Here is a 17,032-nt window from a genome sequence, read left to right on the forward strand (position 1 = left end):
ATGATGGAAGAATGTGGCATCACCATGACCAGGCTACCTTGCAGTGAACCAATCCTTTCCCCAGCCCCAGGTAGATAGTTCTACGTCAGGCTCCCCGTCTCTCAAAGCTGAAGCGGGTTATGAATCATCATGGCCTTGAACAGCATCCCAGTAGAAGGGGAAGGCCAGGAGGCCGATGTGGCCCAGCCCAGCTAGAAGATAAAGAGAACAGAGCCTCTGGGGCTTCTGAGAGATGGCTGGAAGGGACAAGTGACTGTAAGAAACTGGCATGGAGCTGGGGAGAAGTTTCAGCAGATTAAGTGCTCGAGGTACAAGCATGAGGGTCAGAAAGCCCTCCAAACCCAGGCAAATGTCAGGTGGGTGTGGCGGTCCACCTGTAATTCCAACACCCAGGAGGTGGAGACAGGACCCTGGACAACACTGGCTGGCCATGTTGTCACGTTCTGGGTTCAGGTCCGAGGCTCTGCCTCAGTAAGGTGGAGAACGAGTGATTAAGATTCCCTATATCAACCCAGTGCCTCCACATGCATGCTCACACACGCACCCACATCATGTAAGCACATACATGAAGATTACATGCACAAAGATGGGGAAAAACAAACAAACACTAGGGCAGTTAAATCTTGGAGCACAGAGAGATGGGGCATTCTGGCATTCTGTCCCCAAGGCCTTGAGCTGGCAACAGCATCCCAAAGGAACTCTGGTTACCGACCAGTCTCAGACCCTCAAGGCTTGGTCACCACCGATGGAGTCAGCCCGTTTGCCTCCAGCTTTGCTCACTGCAGGGCTGGTTTTGGTGGAACCTGTGGTGAAGACAGGGCTGACGAGAGAGGCAAAAGCAGATTGCTCAGGTGTGCAGCTACTGTCGTCTGCAGCACCAGGCTTCAAAGATGGCGGTGCACCAGGCTTCAAAGATGGCGGTGCCCCAGGCAGAATAGGGCTGTTTCAAGACCTCCTTCTTCTAACTGCATTTGAATTTAACAGAATTAGTGTTATTTATTAAAAAATATTTAAAAAAAATTAGGGTCTCACTATTCAGCCCTGGTTGGCCTGGAACCCACCACCTAGGCCAAGCTGGCCTCAAATTCACAGTGGTCCATCTGGGATTAAAGTCACAGCACTCTCAGCCCACTGAGCAGATTGTTTATGTATCTGTAATTTTCTTGGGTGCCTTTAAATTTTTTTAAATTAATTTTCATTTAATTTATGTGTGTGAGTGTGTGTGTGAGTGTGTATGTGAGTGTGTGTGTGTGTGAGTGTGTGTGAGAGTGTGTGAGTGTGTGTATGTGAGTGTGTATGTATGTGTGTGTATGTATGTGAGTGTGTGAGAGTATGAGTGTATGTGAGTGTGTATGTATGTATGTGAGTATGTGTGTGTGTGTTTGTGTGTATATGTGTATGTGTGAGTGTGTGGATGTGAGTGTGTGTGTTTGTGTGTGTGTATGTGTGAGAGTGTGTCTATATGAGTGAGTGTGTGAGTGTGTGTGAGTGTGTGTGAGTATGTGTGAGTGTGTATGTGTTTGTGTGTGTATGTGTGACAGTGTGTGTATATGAGTGAGTGTGTGAGTGTGTGTGAGTGTGTGTGTGTTTGTGTACTCTCGAGCACCCAGAGGTTGACCTCAGGTGGTCGGGCTTGGCAGCAAGTGCCTTTTCCTGCCGAGCCCTCTCTTGGGCCTGAATTTGAATGTCTTCTGTGTGCTAGGCTTTGTAGCAGAAGGATTAGGGAATGGTATGAAGTGTGGTAGTCTTAACAACAGTAATGTCTCATCTCTAATGTAGGTAAATAGTACTATTCCCGTTTTCTTGTGGTGGTGGTGGTGGTGGTGGTGGTGGTGGTGGTGGTGGTGGTGGTGGTGGTAAAATTCAGGAAAGGAAAGAACTTGCCAGCTTATGTCCGTCACTGAGGGAAGTCAGCGCAGAGACCCACTGTAGGAACCAGAGCAGAACCACAGAGGCTCATGGGCATGCTTGTCCGTGGCTAGCCCACTTATATAGCACAGGACCACCCGCCCATGGAAGAGTACTTCCCACAGTGGGCCAGGCTCTCCCACATCAGTTCAAGATAATCTCCCACAGGCATTTCCACAAGCCAATCTGATATAGGCAATCTTTTAACTGAGACTCTCTTCTCAGGTGACTCTAGGCTGTATCAAGTGATGACTAAAGCTAACTATGACAAGTACTCACTGGCTGCTTTAAGGGTTAGCACTTAGTAAGTGCTTAGTTAATAATATTCCTAACGCGCTCAGAAAGCCTTGCCTTGCCCAAAGTCACACTGCATGGGGGCGGGGTGTCTGAATCAGCGAGTCCTGGTCTGCCTAATGGAAGAGACTCTGAGCTTCCCCAGGTCACACTCCAGCACTAGGTGAGGTGAGGGAGGAAAGCCTGGTGACTTCCGACTGGTGGAGTCTGGAAGGCCTCATGCAGGAGGTCTCCGTCAATTGTGTCTCTGTAGCTATGATAAAACACCATGACCAAAAAGCAACCTACAAGAAAGTGTTCGTTCAGTTTAATGGTAGATGCCTAGAAACCCTAGCGCTGGGGGTGATGTGGAATCGGGAGCAGGAAGCTGAGGGATCCCATCTCAGCTGCAAACAGGAAGCAGAGAGCGAACTGGAAGTGGGGCAAAGCTGTGAACTACAGACAGACAGACAGACAGACACACGCACTTACCATGGGATGAATTTTCTCCAGTAAGGCCCTGAGTCCTAAAAGTCCCATAACCTCCCCAAACAGCACCACCAACTGGGGACCAAGTGTTCAAATACAGGAGCCTTAAGGTACATTTCTCATTCAAACCGAGGCGAGGTGGTATTTTTACCAGAGGTCACAGGCTGTTACAGAGTGACCATGGGACAAGGTCTATTCTGTGAGATGTGTAGTGTGGGGGTTACAACCTGGGCGGGACCAAGCCTGCCTGGGGTCAAGTCCACATGGGACCATTCCAGCACATACAGCTCACAGCAGCCTCAGGAGGAGAGTGTGTCCTAAGAACTCTTAGGTGTGTTTTCTTCTCCCTCTGTCTCTGCCAGCCTGGCCAGCAAGGCTTTTAGTTCTTGGAGAGCGCTCTGTCCAGCCCTCTGACTGCAGCTCTTAGCTTCCTTGGGTCTCTGGATCCTTCGTTTCTTTCCTCTGGGCATGTGACAGAGGCTATAAGGGTGCTGAGCCCACCTGGTAAGCAGTGGTGAGCTCCTGGGAGCTGCTGGGTACCAAGCTGGAGTTGTGCTTCAAGAGGTGAGAACACTTACTACCATGCAAGTATTTGTCTGGGCCTGATGCTTTGAAGGCAGCAAGTGTGTGTCCAGAGAGCATCTTTCACTGTCTCCCTAGGTCATCTGCAGCCACTGGCCCAGGAGGGGCATTGAGAGGTCAGGTCTGTGTGACAGAGGTCTATCCGGGTTGTCTCTTAGGAATATTTAGACACCCTGGGATTCTCTCAACAGGAAGGGCCCTATGTTGTCCTGTGTACCTGTGCTACTTGGGGTCAAGTCTGAGCTTGCACTGTTCCTGAGAGGGCTATATCTATCTGCAGTCCCCAGGGTTGTATGTACCAGAGAGCAGGGACCTTTAGGAGGCCTGCAGTTCCCAAAGTTTCTGACCCCTTTTCTGGAATGAACTGTGCACCCTGCTCAGAGCTTCCAGCCCAGGCTCTCTGCTCTCAGGCCCAGCCTGCCCTGATTCACCAGGTTTCGCCTGTTCAGGCCCCATCTATGTTTTTCACCTCCTCCCTACTCCAGCTCCACATACCCAAAAAGACAGGCAGTTAGGCTGTGGTAGGGGCATTCTTGTCCCCAGTTGACAGCTGTCACTGTAGCTTACGGTTCGATGACTTCACATACCCACCCTTCTCTGGCCTGAGAGTTGGAGCATATTGGGGTGGGGATCACTGGAGAAGTGCTAGAAGCTGAGCCCTCCTCCCAGAAGGCAAATCTTAAGGCACCTCTAGCGGACCTCTGGGTAGGTCTCTCTTGTGGCCTCCTTCCTGTGCCCCCTCATCAACCACAACCATCCTGAGTAGTCAGCCAACCTTCTTGTCAATGCAGTGCTGGAAGAGCCACCAGCCATCTCTGCTGTATTTCCTTACCAGGGAGTGGGGGCCACAAAAGGGTAGGGATGCACCCCAGCTCACAAAATGGGCCATAGGGTTCAGCTTATGTCATGAAATACACATCCCCCCCTTTACAGCTTTCTAAGCTACCTTTCAACTGTGTCCTCTAATATAAATCCATGGGCCTCCCCTGGGAAGGAATGGTCATGCCTGCTGCACATATACCCCCAGGAGATGACGTAAGAGGTGTTGGCAGAGTCCAAGCTGGACGGGGGACGGCTGTCCTTAGGTAGATGACAGCTAAGCTTTCTTTATGGGGCCTGCATAGCTTGGCTGAGGACGGTTGAAGTTCATTCCTCCCATGCCCTGGAAGATGAAATATGGAAGGCCCAGAACCGACAGGGATCCTTGTCATTTCTTCCCTGTTACCTAGATGCTGGCAAAGTCCCATGTAGAAGGTTGAGACTTGTGGGGATGACTAAGAACCGGGAGCTGTGGGAGGCTGGTTAATCAGCAGCGTCAAAACTTCCGTCGCTGTTTGCAAACAAGGGCCACCCCCAGAGGAGGAGGACAGGCTACAGGGAGCAGCTGGCAGTGGTGGCCTCGGCCAGGCGATGCTGCAGTGGCTGAAGCAGACATGTTACCAGATTGCCAGGGTGGTCAGGCAGGGAGCTGTGTGTTCTAGAAGAAGGAAGCTTCCTTGACCTGGTGCCAGCCCTGGCCCCAGCCCACAGGGGTTCCCTTTCTAGGAGTAACTGATGTTTTGCAAGAAGCCTGGATGTAGTGTCAGGGTGGGGTGGGAACAGGAATGATGTGGCGGAGGCCTGAAAACAGTGTTCCATTCAGGGTTTCCCTGTGTGCTCCTGGATCCTGGCTGACAGGATGTCACATGACCACCTGGGACGGTGTCCCGGACTGAAGAGCAGGTTGGGGAAGGGGAGCCTGAGCCAGTGCCTTTAGCCAAACCCACCCAACTCAAGTGACAGAACACTGTTGGTCAGAGTGCCTGGAGGCTGCCAGCCTGACACACCCTGCTCACACAGCCTTCTCTCAGCCACCTCTTCCTGTCCCTCCTCCGAGGACCTGCCAGGGAGAGCATTCCAGACCCAAGGGAAGAGAAACTGTAAATTCCCGTGAAAATGGTTCTTCTCAAAGACCACTGCCAACAACAGAGTAAATTTGGTATAGACATTTCTGAAGGCACTCTGGTAACATGGAGAAAGCAACGGGAACAGCTAACAGCCCCTGTTCCTTATTCTGCCCCCAAGGGGTTTGTGTGTGGGGTGGGAGAGCATGTTCTTTATAAAAGAGAGGAGGGGGAGCTATTTGAGCATCGACTCCTATTAAACCATGGGTTCACTCGGGGAAATATCACACAACCATTTGACAAAATGGTAACAGAACTGGGCATGGTGGTGTAAATCTGTAACCCAATTTTTTGGTAGGTTGTAGCTGGAGGATCAAGAGTTCAAGGCTCTTCTCAGCTATATATCAAGTTTGAAGACAACCTTGGGTACAGGAGACCCTCAAAATAAATAAGGCAGTAAATTAGCCAGGCAAGTTGGGTGGTGGTGGCACATAGCTTTAATCCCAGCACTTGGGAAGCAGAGGCAGGTGGATCTCCATTCGAGGTCAGTTGGAGTGAGTTCCAGGACAGCCTCAACAGCAATAACTCGTCACGCGAGGTCACTCATACCTGCCATTTAGTACTTGGCAGGAGGATCAAGATTTTAAGGCCATACTTAACTACCAAAATAAGTTTGAGGTCAATTTGTGGGGTACATGAGACCCTATCTAAAACAAACAAACAAAAAAAACCCAAACCGGTAGTAAATGGGTTGAGGGGCAGAGCTCAGTGTTAGAGCTTGGGTAGAGTGGTAAGGTTCTGGTTCAAGTCCCGGTATCCCAGATAAAACAAAGCAATGATTCCTTTCATCAGGACAAATACTTCATGGTGTCTGAACCTCTGTCTTTACGGGGTTCGCAGAGAAGAAAAGACCTTTAAAAAAGTGATGTGGTCAGCCAGGTGGTGGTGGTGGTGGCACACGCCTTTCATCCCGACACTTGGGAGGTAGGCAGATCTCTGTGAGTTTGGGGCCACCTAGTCTGCACAGTGTGTCCCAGGACATCCAGTTAGAGACCCTGTCTCAAAACAAAACAATAACATAACAGGGATGTCGTAGCCAGGTGTGTTAGCACTGACTTGTAATCCCAGAGTTCAGGAAGCTGAGGGCGCAGTATTGCCAGTTCTAGGCAGCCTGTGAGCAAGGAAAGGCACTGTTGAAAAACAACAAAAGAATTAAACAGAATTAAAATTTAAAATGAGCATCTGGAGTAAAAAAAATAGCACCCAATCCGTCTCCCAAGTATACCTTGCATTTAGATGCAGCCAGTCCCATGCAATGGCGGCCCAAGGTTAGGTGCAACCATAGCCCCATATTCACAAGACTCATGGTAGAAGCCTAAACCAGGCTTCACATCCACCTCCACCTGGCCCCTGAGCTACTTCTCGCCACCATCTGTGTGGGTTGTCCTACTATAGATTGATATCGCCTCTTAGCCTGTTGCCAGGAAAGAAACTGGGGACTTTTTCAAACTCTATTGACTTCTCTTATAATTACTCAATTACAAAGAATCATTTTGCACACATCTGCAAATCCCCAAGCACTTTGGAACTGGTGGCAAAAGGATTTCTTGAACCCAGGTTTTCGAGACTAGCCTGGGCAGGGGGGCAACATAGCAGGTCGCTATCTCAATGATTTATATTTTTTTCATTTACTTTATGCCTCCCAGTGTGTCGCCTGCATGTATTACCTGTGTATGCATGAAGCACCCCTCAGAAACCAGAAGATGGGGTCAGATCCCTAGGACTGGAATTACAGGCGATTATGAAGCTCATGTGAGCACTGGGAACTGAACTCCGGCCTTCTACAAGAGCAACAAGTACTTAACTGCTCACCCGTTTCTCTAGACCCGGCATTCAACACTTCACTGTGTGTGTGTGTGGGGGGGGGGGGATGCCAAGGCACACCTATGGAGGTCAGAGGTCAGATCGTGGGAGGCAGTTCTTCCTTCTACTATGGGTGCCAGGGATTGAACTCAGGGCTGGTGGGTAAGTCATGTTGAAATACCTCTAAACAAAAGTTTAGTTTTACCAGGGCCTGCTCAATGGCCTACCCTCTGACAGGCTTTTTGTTCAGTACCCAGCACCATTAAAAACACAAAAGCCTAGCCGAACACCAAAACTTCAAACAGGGAGGGATTAATGAGGGAGAAGGGCAAGCGGGAACACTGAGGCACGGATGCAGAAGATCAAGGGCAGAGGCACTGGAAGCAGGACACGAGAGAAGGGAGGGGTCAGGCTTCAGTGTTTCACCTCAAGGATGAGTCAGGGAGGTGTCGTGGGGGCAGGGCGGGCTTGTCCTCCGTGCCTCTCCCAAGGGTCACTCCTGTATTTATTTACTTATTGTTTGTTTGTTTTTTGAGGCAGGGTCTCACTCTGTAGTCTTGGCTGGCCTGAAAGTCATTTATCTCCAGAGTGCTGGGCGGACACACACACACACACACACACACACACACACACACACAGCTCCTCTGGGTCATTCTTGCTAAATCTTTTTATTACCTGGCATAAATACATTATCACCCTGTATTTGCATTCCTGTCATTTTTTTTTAGACTACAGGAGATGATAAGGGTAAGAGAGTCTCTGTTTGAATGCCAAATTCCTCAGCAGGTCAGAGGGACATTTTAGCTGCCCTCACGGGAGGGCAGGAGTGCCAATTGAATGAGACCTCTGAGCCAATGGGGAAAAGCCATGAGGTCCGAGAATTTCAAAGCTATGTTGGGATGGGGCAAGGATTACCTTGTCCCTTTGTACAGTCCCCCTGAAAATGGGAGGACTATTTCATCTCCTTAATATGGCTTTTAGAAAGTGGGGCCCAAAAGGATCAGGAAGAGGGTGTGGGAGACAGGTGAAAGGTTCTTATCCCTTCAGGAATCCCCTGTGCTTATGGGAACTGAGTCTATAACAGACAGGGGCTGGGGGAATTTGTAGTCTGGCTAAGAGTGGTCCAAGCCCCCCGGGGGTTCTAACATGCTAAACTCACCCCGAGTTCAAACTGCTCTTAACTTCCCTTCCTCCATGATGGACAACTTCAGGAGTATCAGAAGATGTGGGGTTCAACCCGCAGAACCACTTAATGTGAGTCAACTCTAGAACATTCTCTTACTTCCAGGGACTGTCACCTGGATACAGAGGCTGTAGGAACGACTCCTTGGGAAGCAAAAGAATTGGCTTCTGCCTAGGAGTTTGAGGCTAGTCTGGGCAACATAGCAAGACAACACCTTGCCCCTCTGTCAAACCAAAAACCCTAATAATAAACTGTAAGTTCCTCCGGCACAGAGAGGCAATAAAATAGCTTCCCCAGGTGCAGGGACTCTTTCTGACCATAGTAAAACAGCTGTCCAAGGGTCCTTCTGTCTGCTAGGAATTATCCTTCACTCGATGGGAGGAAGTGTATTTGGGTACGTTTCCTGCATCTCGCTCTCTGGATCCCACCTGACCTGCGTATACTTGATGAGTTGTCCTGTATGTGACATCAGGCACCAGGGTGAAACTTGTGAGGTTGAGCTGTCTGGAAAGGGCCCTGTCCTCGAGGTGGGATTGGTGTGGACAGGACAGGCCACAGCGATGGTCATGGTGGTGGGGGTGGCGAATGTGCCCTCGACAGGGATGAGGAGTGCTAATTCGCCCTGCTCCCTGTTGGTGAAAGAAAAGGTGAGCTTGCTGGACTTACAGAACTCGAAGGTCATCTGAAGTGGAGGAGATTAAAGGTTAGAAGAGGGAGGTGTGTGGGGGTGTGTGTGTGTGGAATGGAATGAGGCCTCGGGGCATCTGTGAAGGCTAGAGCTGACTGGCCAATAAACCTCTGGAGACTGAAAAACTTTGCCTGCTTATCTGCGGTGGACTTTGACCACTGGGAGAAAGAGGGGGAAAAAAAATCACAGCAGGGTTTTCTGGTTTCTTTCTGTTTCTCTCTAGGGAAGAGCTCCTGGGCCCTTGGCTACTTCTGACAGATGGGTGAGGGGTTTACATGCACTTTGGGCAACCTAGAGAAGCCACTGCTGCCCCCTTGCCCTGCAGATGAGGGGGTAGGTTTGCTGCGTTCTGGCCACTGCCTTTTATCCAGCTCTAGAGGGCTCCATCTCCACCCTATAGTGGGCAGGAAGCATCAAGGTCGCTGGCCAGGATTCTGGGAAATCTTTCACTTTTCCCATGGTTAGGAGAGAGTTGGCAGCCTCCATTGAAACTGCCAGAGAACTAGAGATGGTATGCAGTTCCTTGTGACACTCTAACCAGCAGACTTTGAATTTAAATCCTCCCCTCAGCCTCCCTAGTGGCTAGAATGACAGGCCCTGTGCCACCAGGGCCAGCAGAGTGTGAATTCTTAAATTCTTAATAATCATTGAACGATGAGTTTTTACAGTTTGAGCCAAAGCCTTGCTGGAATTTTGAAAGTGCTTCCTCCTACTGCCCCAGCCTTCATTTTTTCCTTTGGCGGTGCTTCCTGTGTTCCTACGGTGGCCCTCTGTGCACAGTGCACATGCGCGCATCCCTAGGGATTCAGAGTCTCAGCTCTGACACATTCTGAGTTTGCCTTTCCTCTCTTGAACCCGGGACATAGGAGGTGCCCGCTGCCAGGCTGATCAGTGTGACAGGATCTTACTGTTAAAGAGCTCAGCACAGTGCCATGCGCTATGTCCACCAGGAATAAATGATGTCTATTATGTACACGAGGGAAAAGGGCAGCCCTAAATAAAGTGTTGGCAGCACCCCCAGTGGGTGGGATTACGGCCACACTGAACTTCCATTACACTTCTAATTGGAGAAAAGAGAACAACAAACGTTTTTATTAGTTAAAAAAAGAAACCCAGCTTTGCCTTTGCTAGAAGGAGACGAAGTTAATGTTAGTGTCCCATTCCTTAAGGAAGACAAGGTTTCTGCTTTTATATGAAAACTTAAATACCAGACAATAGAGCCTCCAATAGAGGAAATAGTGCTTGCTTCCAGATGTGGGCTTGCTGTCCTGTCCTGGTACCAGGCACCCTGTGGGGCCTAAGTCCTTGTCTCTGTTTTGCTCTAAATTCTTCTCTCTCTCTGTTTTTAAAGATTTATTTATTAATCATATATAAGTACACTGTAGTTATCTTTAGACACACCAGAAGAGGGCATCAGATCCTGTTACAGATGGTTGTGAGCCACCATGTGGTTGCTGGGATTTGAACTCAGGACCTCTGGAAGAGCAGTCAGTGCTTTTAACCACTGAGCCATCTCTCCAGCCCTTTCCCCCAGGTTCTTGACCCCAGCACATGTCTCAGCAGCACAAGCAGGAAACAAGCCCATGGGAGGCATCATGGCCCTCCCTACCTAGTTCTCTCCTGGGCCATCCCTGGCAAGCCTGAAGGGGTAGACCCCCACCTTCTCAGGTTATCTGGGGACCATCAGCCTCTGCTGGATAGGCTCCTGTGGCACATTCTCCTTCCACACCCTGGAGTGGGCACACTGTGACTGGAATAAATGCTTCTCTGTTCGGGAGACAAAGAACAGAGTGGCTCCTCTGGGTCAGCTGTCTCTTTTGGCTGGCTGAGCCTACTCTCCCCCAGGCCTCTTCTGAGGTTCCTAAGCGCCCCAGGAAGGAGCTTTTAAAGACAGACTGGGGCTGTGGCACTCTGAGCTGTTTTTGCTGGAGCTTAAGGGAATGTGTTACCTTAACAAACCCCAAGCCTGCTGCTCAAGAAAATATTTGTTGGTTGGGGAGCAGGGGTGCAGCTGGAGAGACAGCACGGGCAGGCTGAGCGTAAAGAGAGGAGGGTTCATGCCTGTGTAGCAGAGCAGGTGAACGGGTGGTGTATGTGTGCTTGATCTCGTGTGCAAAAGCATGTGTGAATTTGCTAAACGAGAAAAGGTATTAAGATGTGGGTCTGTGTGTGCCAGATGTGTGTGGATCCTAGCTGGGGTGTGTGAAACTTCTGCACACCTGGGTTTGGGGCGGAGTGCAAACCGTTTGAGGATGAGTGTAACTGTTTCCCAACGTTAACTCCTGAGTGGGAGTAAGAGGCCTGCGTTCCTGCAGGCTGGGAGAGGGCGAGTGTGCAGGCACGCGGTGTGCAGTGGAGGGTGTGAGCCTGCTCTGAAGGTGCAGGCCAGGTGTGCCTGGGCTCGTGCACCAGTGGTTTCGCGCACAAGTGTGTACCAGTCTGTGTCGGGGATAACATGAGAGGGGAGGCACGCGCCAGGGGTGGGCGCGTGCGCGAAAGTGCGCGTGCCCCCCTCCTGAGCCCGTTGCTATGGGAACACGCCGCGGCCTGAGTTAATCATTTCCTGTGGAAAGTGCGGGAGGGGCGGGCACGGGGCGGGCCGAGCAGGCAGCGGCGGCGTGGAGCTGCCTCGCGCGGGCGGGCCGGAGCGGGCCGAGCCCGGGGCGCTGCGGCGGCGGCGGCGCTGGGATCCTGTCTCCGCTAGGCCGGTGAGTCGGGGTCCCAGCAGGCTGGGGGTGGACTGGGCTGGGCTCCTCCCGGCGCGCCTGGTAGGCGCCGCGCCCGCCCTGCCTGCGGACCCCTCTATCCGGACCCGCTGCGGACGCTGTGATCAGGCCCCAGAGACCCGGCTGTGCGCAGCGTCCCACTGTGTCGTCCAGCTAGAGGATCTTGCCGGGACCTGGGCGTGAGGGTGGCACGGCCTCTAGGGTAGCCCCACCGAGACCGGCTCCAGATCTCCTTGGTGGGGGAATGTGCAGAGCCTACCTGGGAACTGCGGGTCAACCGCGCACCCCCTTCCCCTGCATGGGTCGCTTCCAAGAAGGCTGCTGTTTGGGCCCTCCTTCTGTGTCCACGGGTAGTTCTTCCCCCACCCCCCATTCGCCCCCTGGCAAGGCCCAAGGTGGGGCGAGCCAGCCCCTAGGTTAGGAGGGAGGGCCTCGGAGATCCTCTCTCAAGCTGAGAGGAATCAAGTCATTGACAGCTGCAGCTGAGGAATCCCTGCAGGGAGGGGAGCCCAGAAGCTGTCTGTCCCCTCAGCCTTTCCACTGCAAGTAACAGCAGAACTCTGGCTGGCACAGTGAAAGGCCTGGTCCTGAGACGTTTTAAAGAGGAAGCTGGATTTAAATACTTAAGTATTATTTGTCACCCTTCCAACACACACACACACACACACACACACACACACACACACACACACACACACACCCTTTGATACATTTCTCAACCTTGGGCACTGGGACTACCTCTAGCTTCACTTTCCTTAGTGTCCTTCTGCCCTTCCTAGCCTGGTAGGACTTTTTCCCCATGCCCTTCATAAAGGGCCAGTCTCCTTGGCCAGAGAGAGTCATTTGCTAGGAATGCAGCCCCAGAATGGTTTTGTGTATTCGAGTGACTGGACTTCAGGGTTTGGGTTGGTAAGTCCTGCTGTCTGTATGGGTACCAAGGAGCAGAGAATTCGAAATCTGGATGCCCCAGAACATGTGTGCTGGGGATGACCTAACTAGTCTAGCCATGCCCTCTCCCCGCAACCCCCACACTGTCTTTGCTCTGTCTCTGGTTTGGGACAGGAGGAAGGCAGATGTAGGGTCCTTAGATGATGGCAGAGAAGCTCGTGCCCCTCCCCCAGCCAGCTTCTGCATTCGCCCACCAATGGGACAGTGTTCTAAGAGATAGCAGCACCATGGGCTCTTTGCATGTCAGTCCTGAGAAGTGCAGTTTTCATCTCTTTATACATGAAGATAAGACAGAGAACAGGTAATTCATTCTCCTTAGGTGGCAGAGGCAAAGCCTGAACGAGTCCCATCGCTTTCCATCCCGTGATTCCCAGGTTACTAGAGGTCCTAGGACCCCAGACCAAACTGTAAGGAGAGTGTGCACTTCTCCCTTGGCCTAGAACCCTGGGCTTGTTTGAGATTCCTTGATTCTCCTGACCTCACACCAGGGTTTCCAGCTGCTAAATTCAGCTGCTTTTTCCTCGCGGGGACCTAGTATACACCCTTCCTCTTTCTCCAGGCTGCCCTCTTCAACTTCCCTTCCTGATAGCACGGAAATACGGTCTCCCGCCTCTGCCCTCCTTGACTGAACCTGGAATCTTTCCTGGAATCCTCTGCCCTTCATGGGCTCAGCTTGGTAGGAGCACCTGCAGAGGACGGTCTGCCCATTTCTCCCACTGGCCTGCAGGGTCGGCCTTATGCCTGGCGCTGTGCCAGGCTTCCCCGGGGACAGCCTTTGTATCTGCTCTTCTTGCTCTCTCCACTTCAGCCATCTCAAGGCATCAGCAGTGTGTATGGGGCTACTAATGTGGACCAGCATCTCCCTGACCCTTCTCTCACATTCCTGTCCTCTCCCAGTGAGTACCCCACACTGTCTTCAGTCAAGGAAGGAAGAGATCATGACCCACTGTCTTCAGTACTTGGCCCTAAGAGCATCAGCTCAAAAGTCTTCAGTCTCCAACTCCAGATTCTTGCAATTTGTTTCCTGTCTCTGGATGCCTTGTTCCTGCCCCTCTGTCTACCCCCTCATGTCACCTCTCCCCTATCCTATTCTCTCAGCTCATCTCCTTCTCATCCTGGCTAAATTTCCCTCAAAGAAGGAAACAGCTGCCTCCTAAGCCTTTTCCAATTCCTGAGCCACCTTGAACTTGCCCTGCAACCTAGGCTGGTCTGGAACTTGCAACCTTTTGAATGCTAGGGAAGGTAGGTGTGAGCTGGGTCTAGACCCAGCTCTCCCTTGGCTTTTCTTAAAATTACTCGGCTATGGCTACCTGACTGTCCTCCCTTTCCTACTTGCCCTCCAGCCACTTCTGAGGACTTTGTGGATACGCTGGGCAGCTCCGGCCATTCTCAGACCTCCTACCTTCAGTGACTGCTCTCACACACCCTCGACTTCCCAGTACCATCCCTATCCTTGATACCATTAATCTTGACTGAGTAATCTCCTCTTACTCAACCCTGCAGGTTATACCCTCACTTTTCAAAATAGGGACCTTTAGCTCTGAGTCTTGGTGGCTAGCCTGACCTCCAGGTTTGTGTGTGAGTATGTGTGGATACATATGTGTACACATGTGTACACATGTGCATGTATATGTGTGCACATGTGCATGTATACGTGTGCACGTGTGAGTATGTATGTGTACAATCTGCACACGTGTGTATATGTATATACACGTGAGTGCATACATATGTGCACACATGTTCATATACATCTATACACATGCATGTATAGTGTGGACACATGCATGTATATGTATATACATGTGAGTGTGTATACATGTGTACATATGTGCACACGTGTGCATGCATGTGTATACACATGTGAGTGTGTGTGTGTATATACATGCATTTCAGGGTCGCCCATTTAGTAAGCCATCATGGAACATGTGGGCACAGCTTTGTTGAGCCCCTCATCCTCAGCAAGCTGGGGTGGGGGTGGGACGGGAACATGTGTGCAACACATGTTGTTGCAGCCTGGCAGGAAGTGGTCAGTGCAGTGAGAGTGGGGACCCTGAAAACAGCCCACAATGCAGGTAACTCTGTGGACGTCCCTTGGGTGCCCAACTCAGTCCTCAAACTCCATGATGCCTTAGTCTGACTTTGCTTCTGTGACTGGCATCACAGCCTGAATCTGGGACAAAAGTTTGGTCAGCTCAAATATCCTTGAGGCTGCTATGCACACAGTAGGTACAAAGTAAAGATTTTTGCAGTTAGGAAGATGGTGACTTAAGGCCAGCCTGGGCTATGTAGTAACAGCCCTGTCTCAAGTGTTACTTGAGACAAACCGAGACAAAAACTCACTGTCTAAAAAGTTTGTGCTTGAACTCTATCCATTTGATACATTTCCATACCTGTGCTCCCAGGACACTCACACTTCCAAACCACCATATGGTGCCTGAAATATCCCTCTGACCTTCCTGTAACCTGTCCATACCTCAGACGTTTGTTATTTTTGAGACAGGGCCTCACTGTGTAACTTGGCTATCCTGGTACTTGCTGTATAGACCAGGCTAACCCTGCCTGGTCTCTGCCTTGGGAGTGCTGGGATTAAAGGCTTGTGCTATCGCTTCAATAAACCTTTATCTAACACCTCAACTGAAAGTTTGAGGTCCCTGACTTCTGCTAGGTGCCCAGCACACAGTAGGCACTCAGTAAATGATTATGAACTAGGAACTGAATGAATGCCTGGCAGGGTGCTTGACACACCCTCAACACTGAGTTACTTGAATGTGTGAATGAAGCTGGCCCTGAGAATTTGCTGAATGTAAACCCAGCTTGCCCCTGGCCCTAAGCCAGCTCCTCCTCAGCCCCTCCACACTGAGATGCTAATACTCAGAGCATTAGCTGCTGGGCCATTGGCTTGGGACACAGCCCGAAGGCTGAGACTTAAGCAAGCAGCTGAGTCTAATTAGAAAATGAGACCTCATGGAGGAAAAGGATTAAACTCACCACTGGTTGGAAGCATAGTCCCGGAGCTTCCTCCTTGTGGGGCTGCTGCCCGGTGTGTCCTCTGGCAGGTCTTCACAGTGGGCGGCACGCTCACTGACTCACTCCTGGCCCACTTGTAGATGCCATGCTCAGTGCCAAGCACCCTCCTGTGGGCCCAGGGTCCTTGAGGGTTGCTACACTTGGGGCGGGTCTCCTGGGTAGCAGGTGACCCTTGTTTGCAGACCTTTCCCCGATAATACAGCGTGTGGACCACCCACTCCTCTTAAAGCTCCTTTGCCCTTGCTCTCTCTGCAGCCTGCACGGCACCCAGAAGAGGTTGCTGAGCCCCGGGCCATGGTCCCCTCTCGCAGGACGTGGAACTTGGGAGCCACGCCTTCACTTCGGGGCCTGTGGAGAGTGGGCCGGGTCCAGGAGCCCAAGCCTGGGATGGCTCGCCCCGCCCCAGCCAGCCCAGCCGCCCGCCCTTTCCCACACACCGGCCAGGGGAGGTTGAGAACTGGTGAGTCCGCATTTTTAGAATGCCTCTTCATTTCCCTTCCTTCCTCCAGATCCCAGAGATGAGACTGAGGCTTCTCGCGGTTCCTAAACTCAGTCAGAGCTGTCAGGTAATTACAGGGTAGCCAGCAGCCCAGAGCCGGCTGGGCGTGGAGCAGAGCGCAGCGCAGCGTCACCGGGTGCTCCTTCCCTGCGTCCAGCCGGGGAGGAGGAGGAGAAGGCTGGGGCCGGTTAAACTTTAACAGTCCGTAGCAGCACGGCATCAGCCACGTTCCCGCCAGTCGAACCAGGTCAGGGGCTCTGAGATCTCACTTGCGTGCTCTCTAATATCTACTGGAGGCGGTAAACAAGGTAGGTGAAGCGACTGACCTCCCCAGTGCCCTGCCCAGCACTGACACCTGATTCTGCCGGGCTGCCCTGGACAGGAGTGAGGAGTGAGGAGCGAGCGCAGGCTGCCCAGAGGGCTGCCCAGCAGGGTTTGGGTGCCAGATCCCAGGTTTTAGGTGTCAGACAGCCAATGGCTGCTTTCAAAGCAGTCACACCAGCAGGTCTATGGTGAGAGGGTCCTGTAGCCTGGGCCACTGCTGTACCCTAGGGAACTGTCAGCAGTCAGCTTTCTGGGTCATGTCCCAGTGCTCAGACTGTCAAGGAGCCAGCGGCTCCTCTGTTCTGGGTAGGGGCTGGGTGTGGGCTGAGGAGCCTCCTTGACCCTTTCCCTACCTCTGTGTGGGCAAGTAGGCAGGGTGCCCTGGTTGTGTGGGAAGGAAGGGTTATCCTGGAGAACTGCCTTTAGGTGTTGCTGCCTTTTTGCTCCTGATCTACAGGGAGAAGTGCCGGGAATTCCAGCCTGGCCTCTGGGGTAAAAGGGCATGAGATCTAAGCCCCTTAGTGTATAGAAGAGGGGATACACAGAGCTTCAGAGATGGCCCCTCTTTCCCTTTCTAACTGTAACACATTCACTCTGCCAGTGGGCAGCAGGACAGTGCTGTGAAGATCTTCCAGCTTC

At 51.7% G+C, this 17,032-nt stretch overlaps 1 protein-coding gene and 1 long non-coding RNA gene across 14 annotated transcripts in view; one reads left to right on the plus strand and one right to left on the minus strand.

Moving 5' to 3' along the window:
• The window catches only part of Kifc3 (kinesin family member C3), a 95,247-nt gene that overhangs the window by 50,055 nt on the left and 28,160 nt on the right, over window positions 1-17,032 (plus strand). For 10 of the 13 annotated variants that reach the window (XR_005496646.2, XR_005496647.2, NM_001401191.1 and 7 more), the window contains exon 2: window positions 15,826-16,030. Coding sequence is in view for 8 of the 13 variants with exons in the window: in NM_001401191.1 (NP_001388120.1) it covers window positions 15,826-16,030 (205 nt within the window). In the remaining 5 variants the exon portion in view is untranslated. Of the gene's footprint in view, window positions 1-11,513; window positions 11,578-15,825; window positions 16,031-16,079; window positions 16,137-16,237; window positions 16,378-17,032 lie in introns of those variants that run through there. The other 3 variants (XM_039097700.2, XM_063277983.1, XM_039097701.2) reach the window with 2 other exon arrangements.
• On the minus strand, window positions 5,735-15,828 carry LOC134483686 (uncharacterized). Its single transcript, XR_010060556.1, has 2 exons — window positions 15,532-15,828; window positions 5,735-6,325 (listed from the first exon to the last, which is right to left on the minus strand). It is a non-coding gene; the product is annotated as an uncharacterized LOC134483686 (long non-coding RNA).

This window comes from Rattus norvegicus, chromosome 19 (genome assembly GCF_036323735.1).
Source record: "Rattus norvegicus strain BN/NHsdMcwi chromosome 19, GRCr8, whole genome shotgun sequence".
In the NCBI taxonomy this organism is placed as follows: Eukaryota; Metazoa; Chordata; class Mammalia; order Rodentia; family Muridae; genus Rattus; species Rattus norvegicus.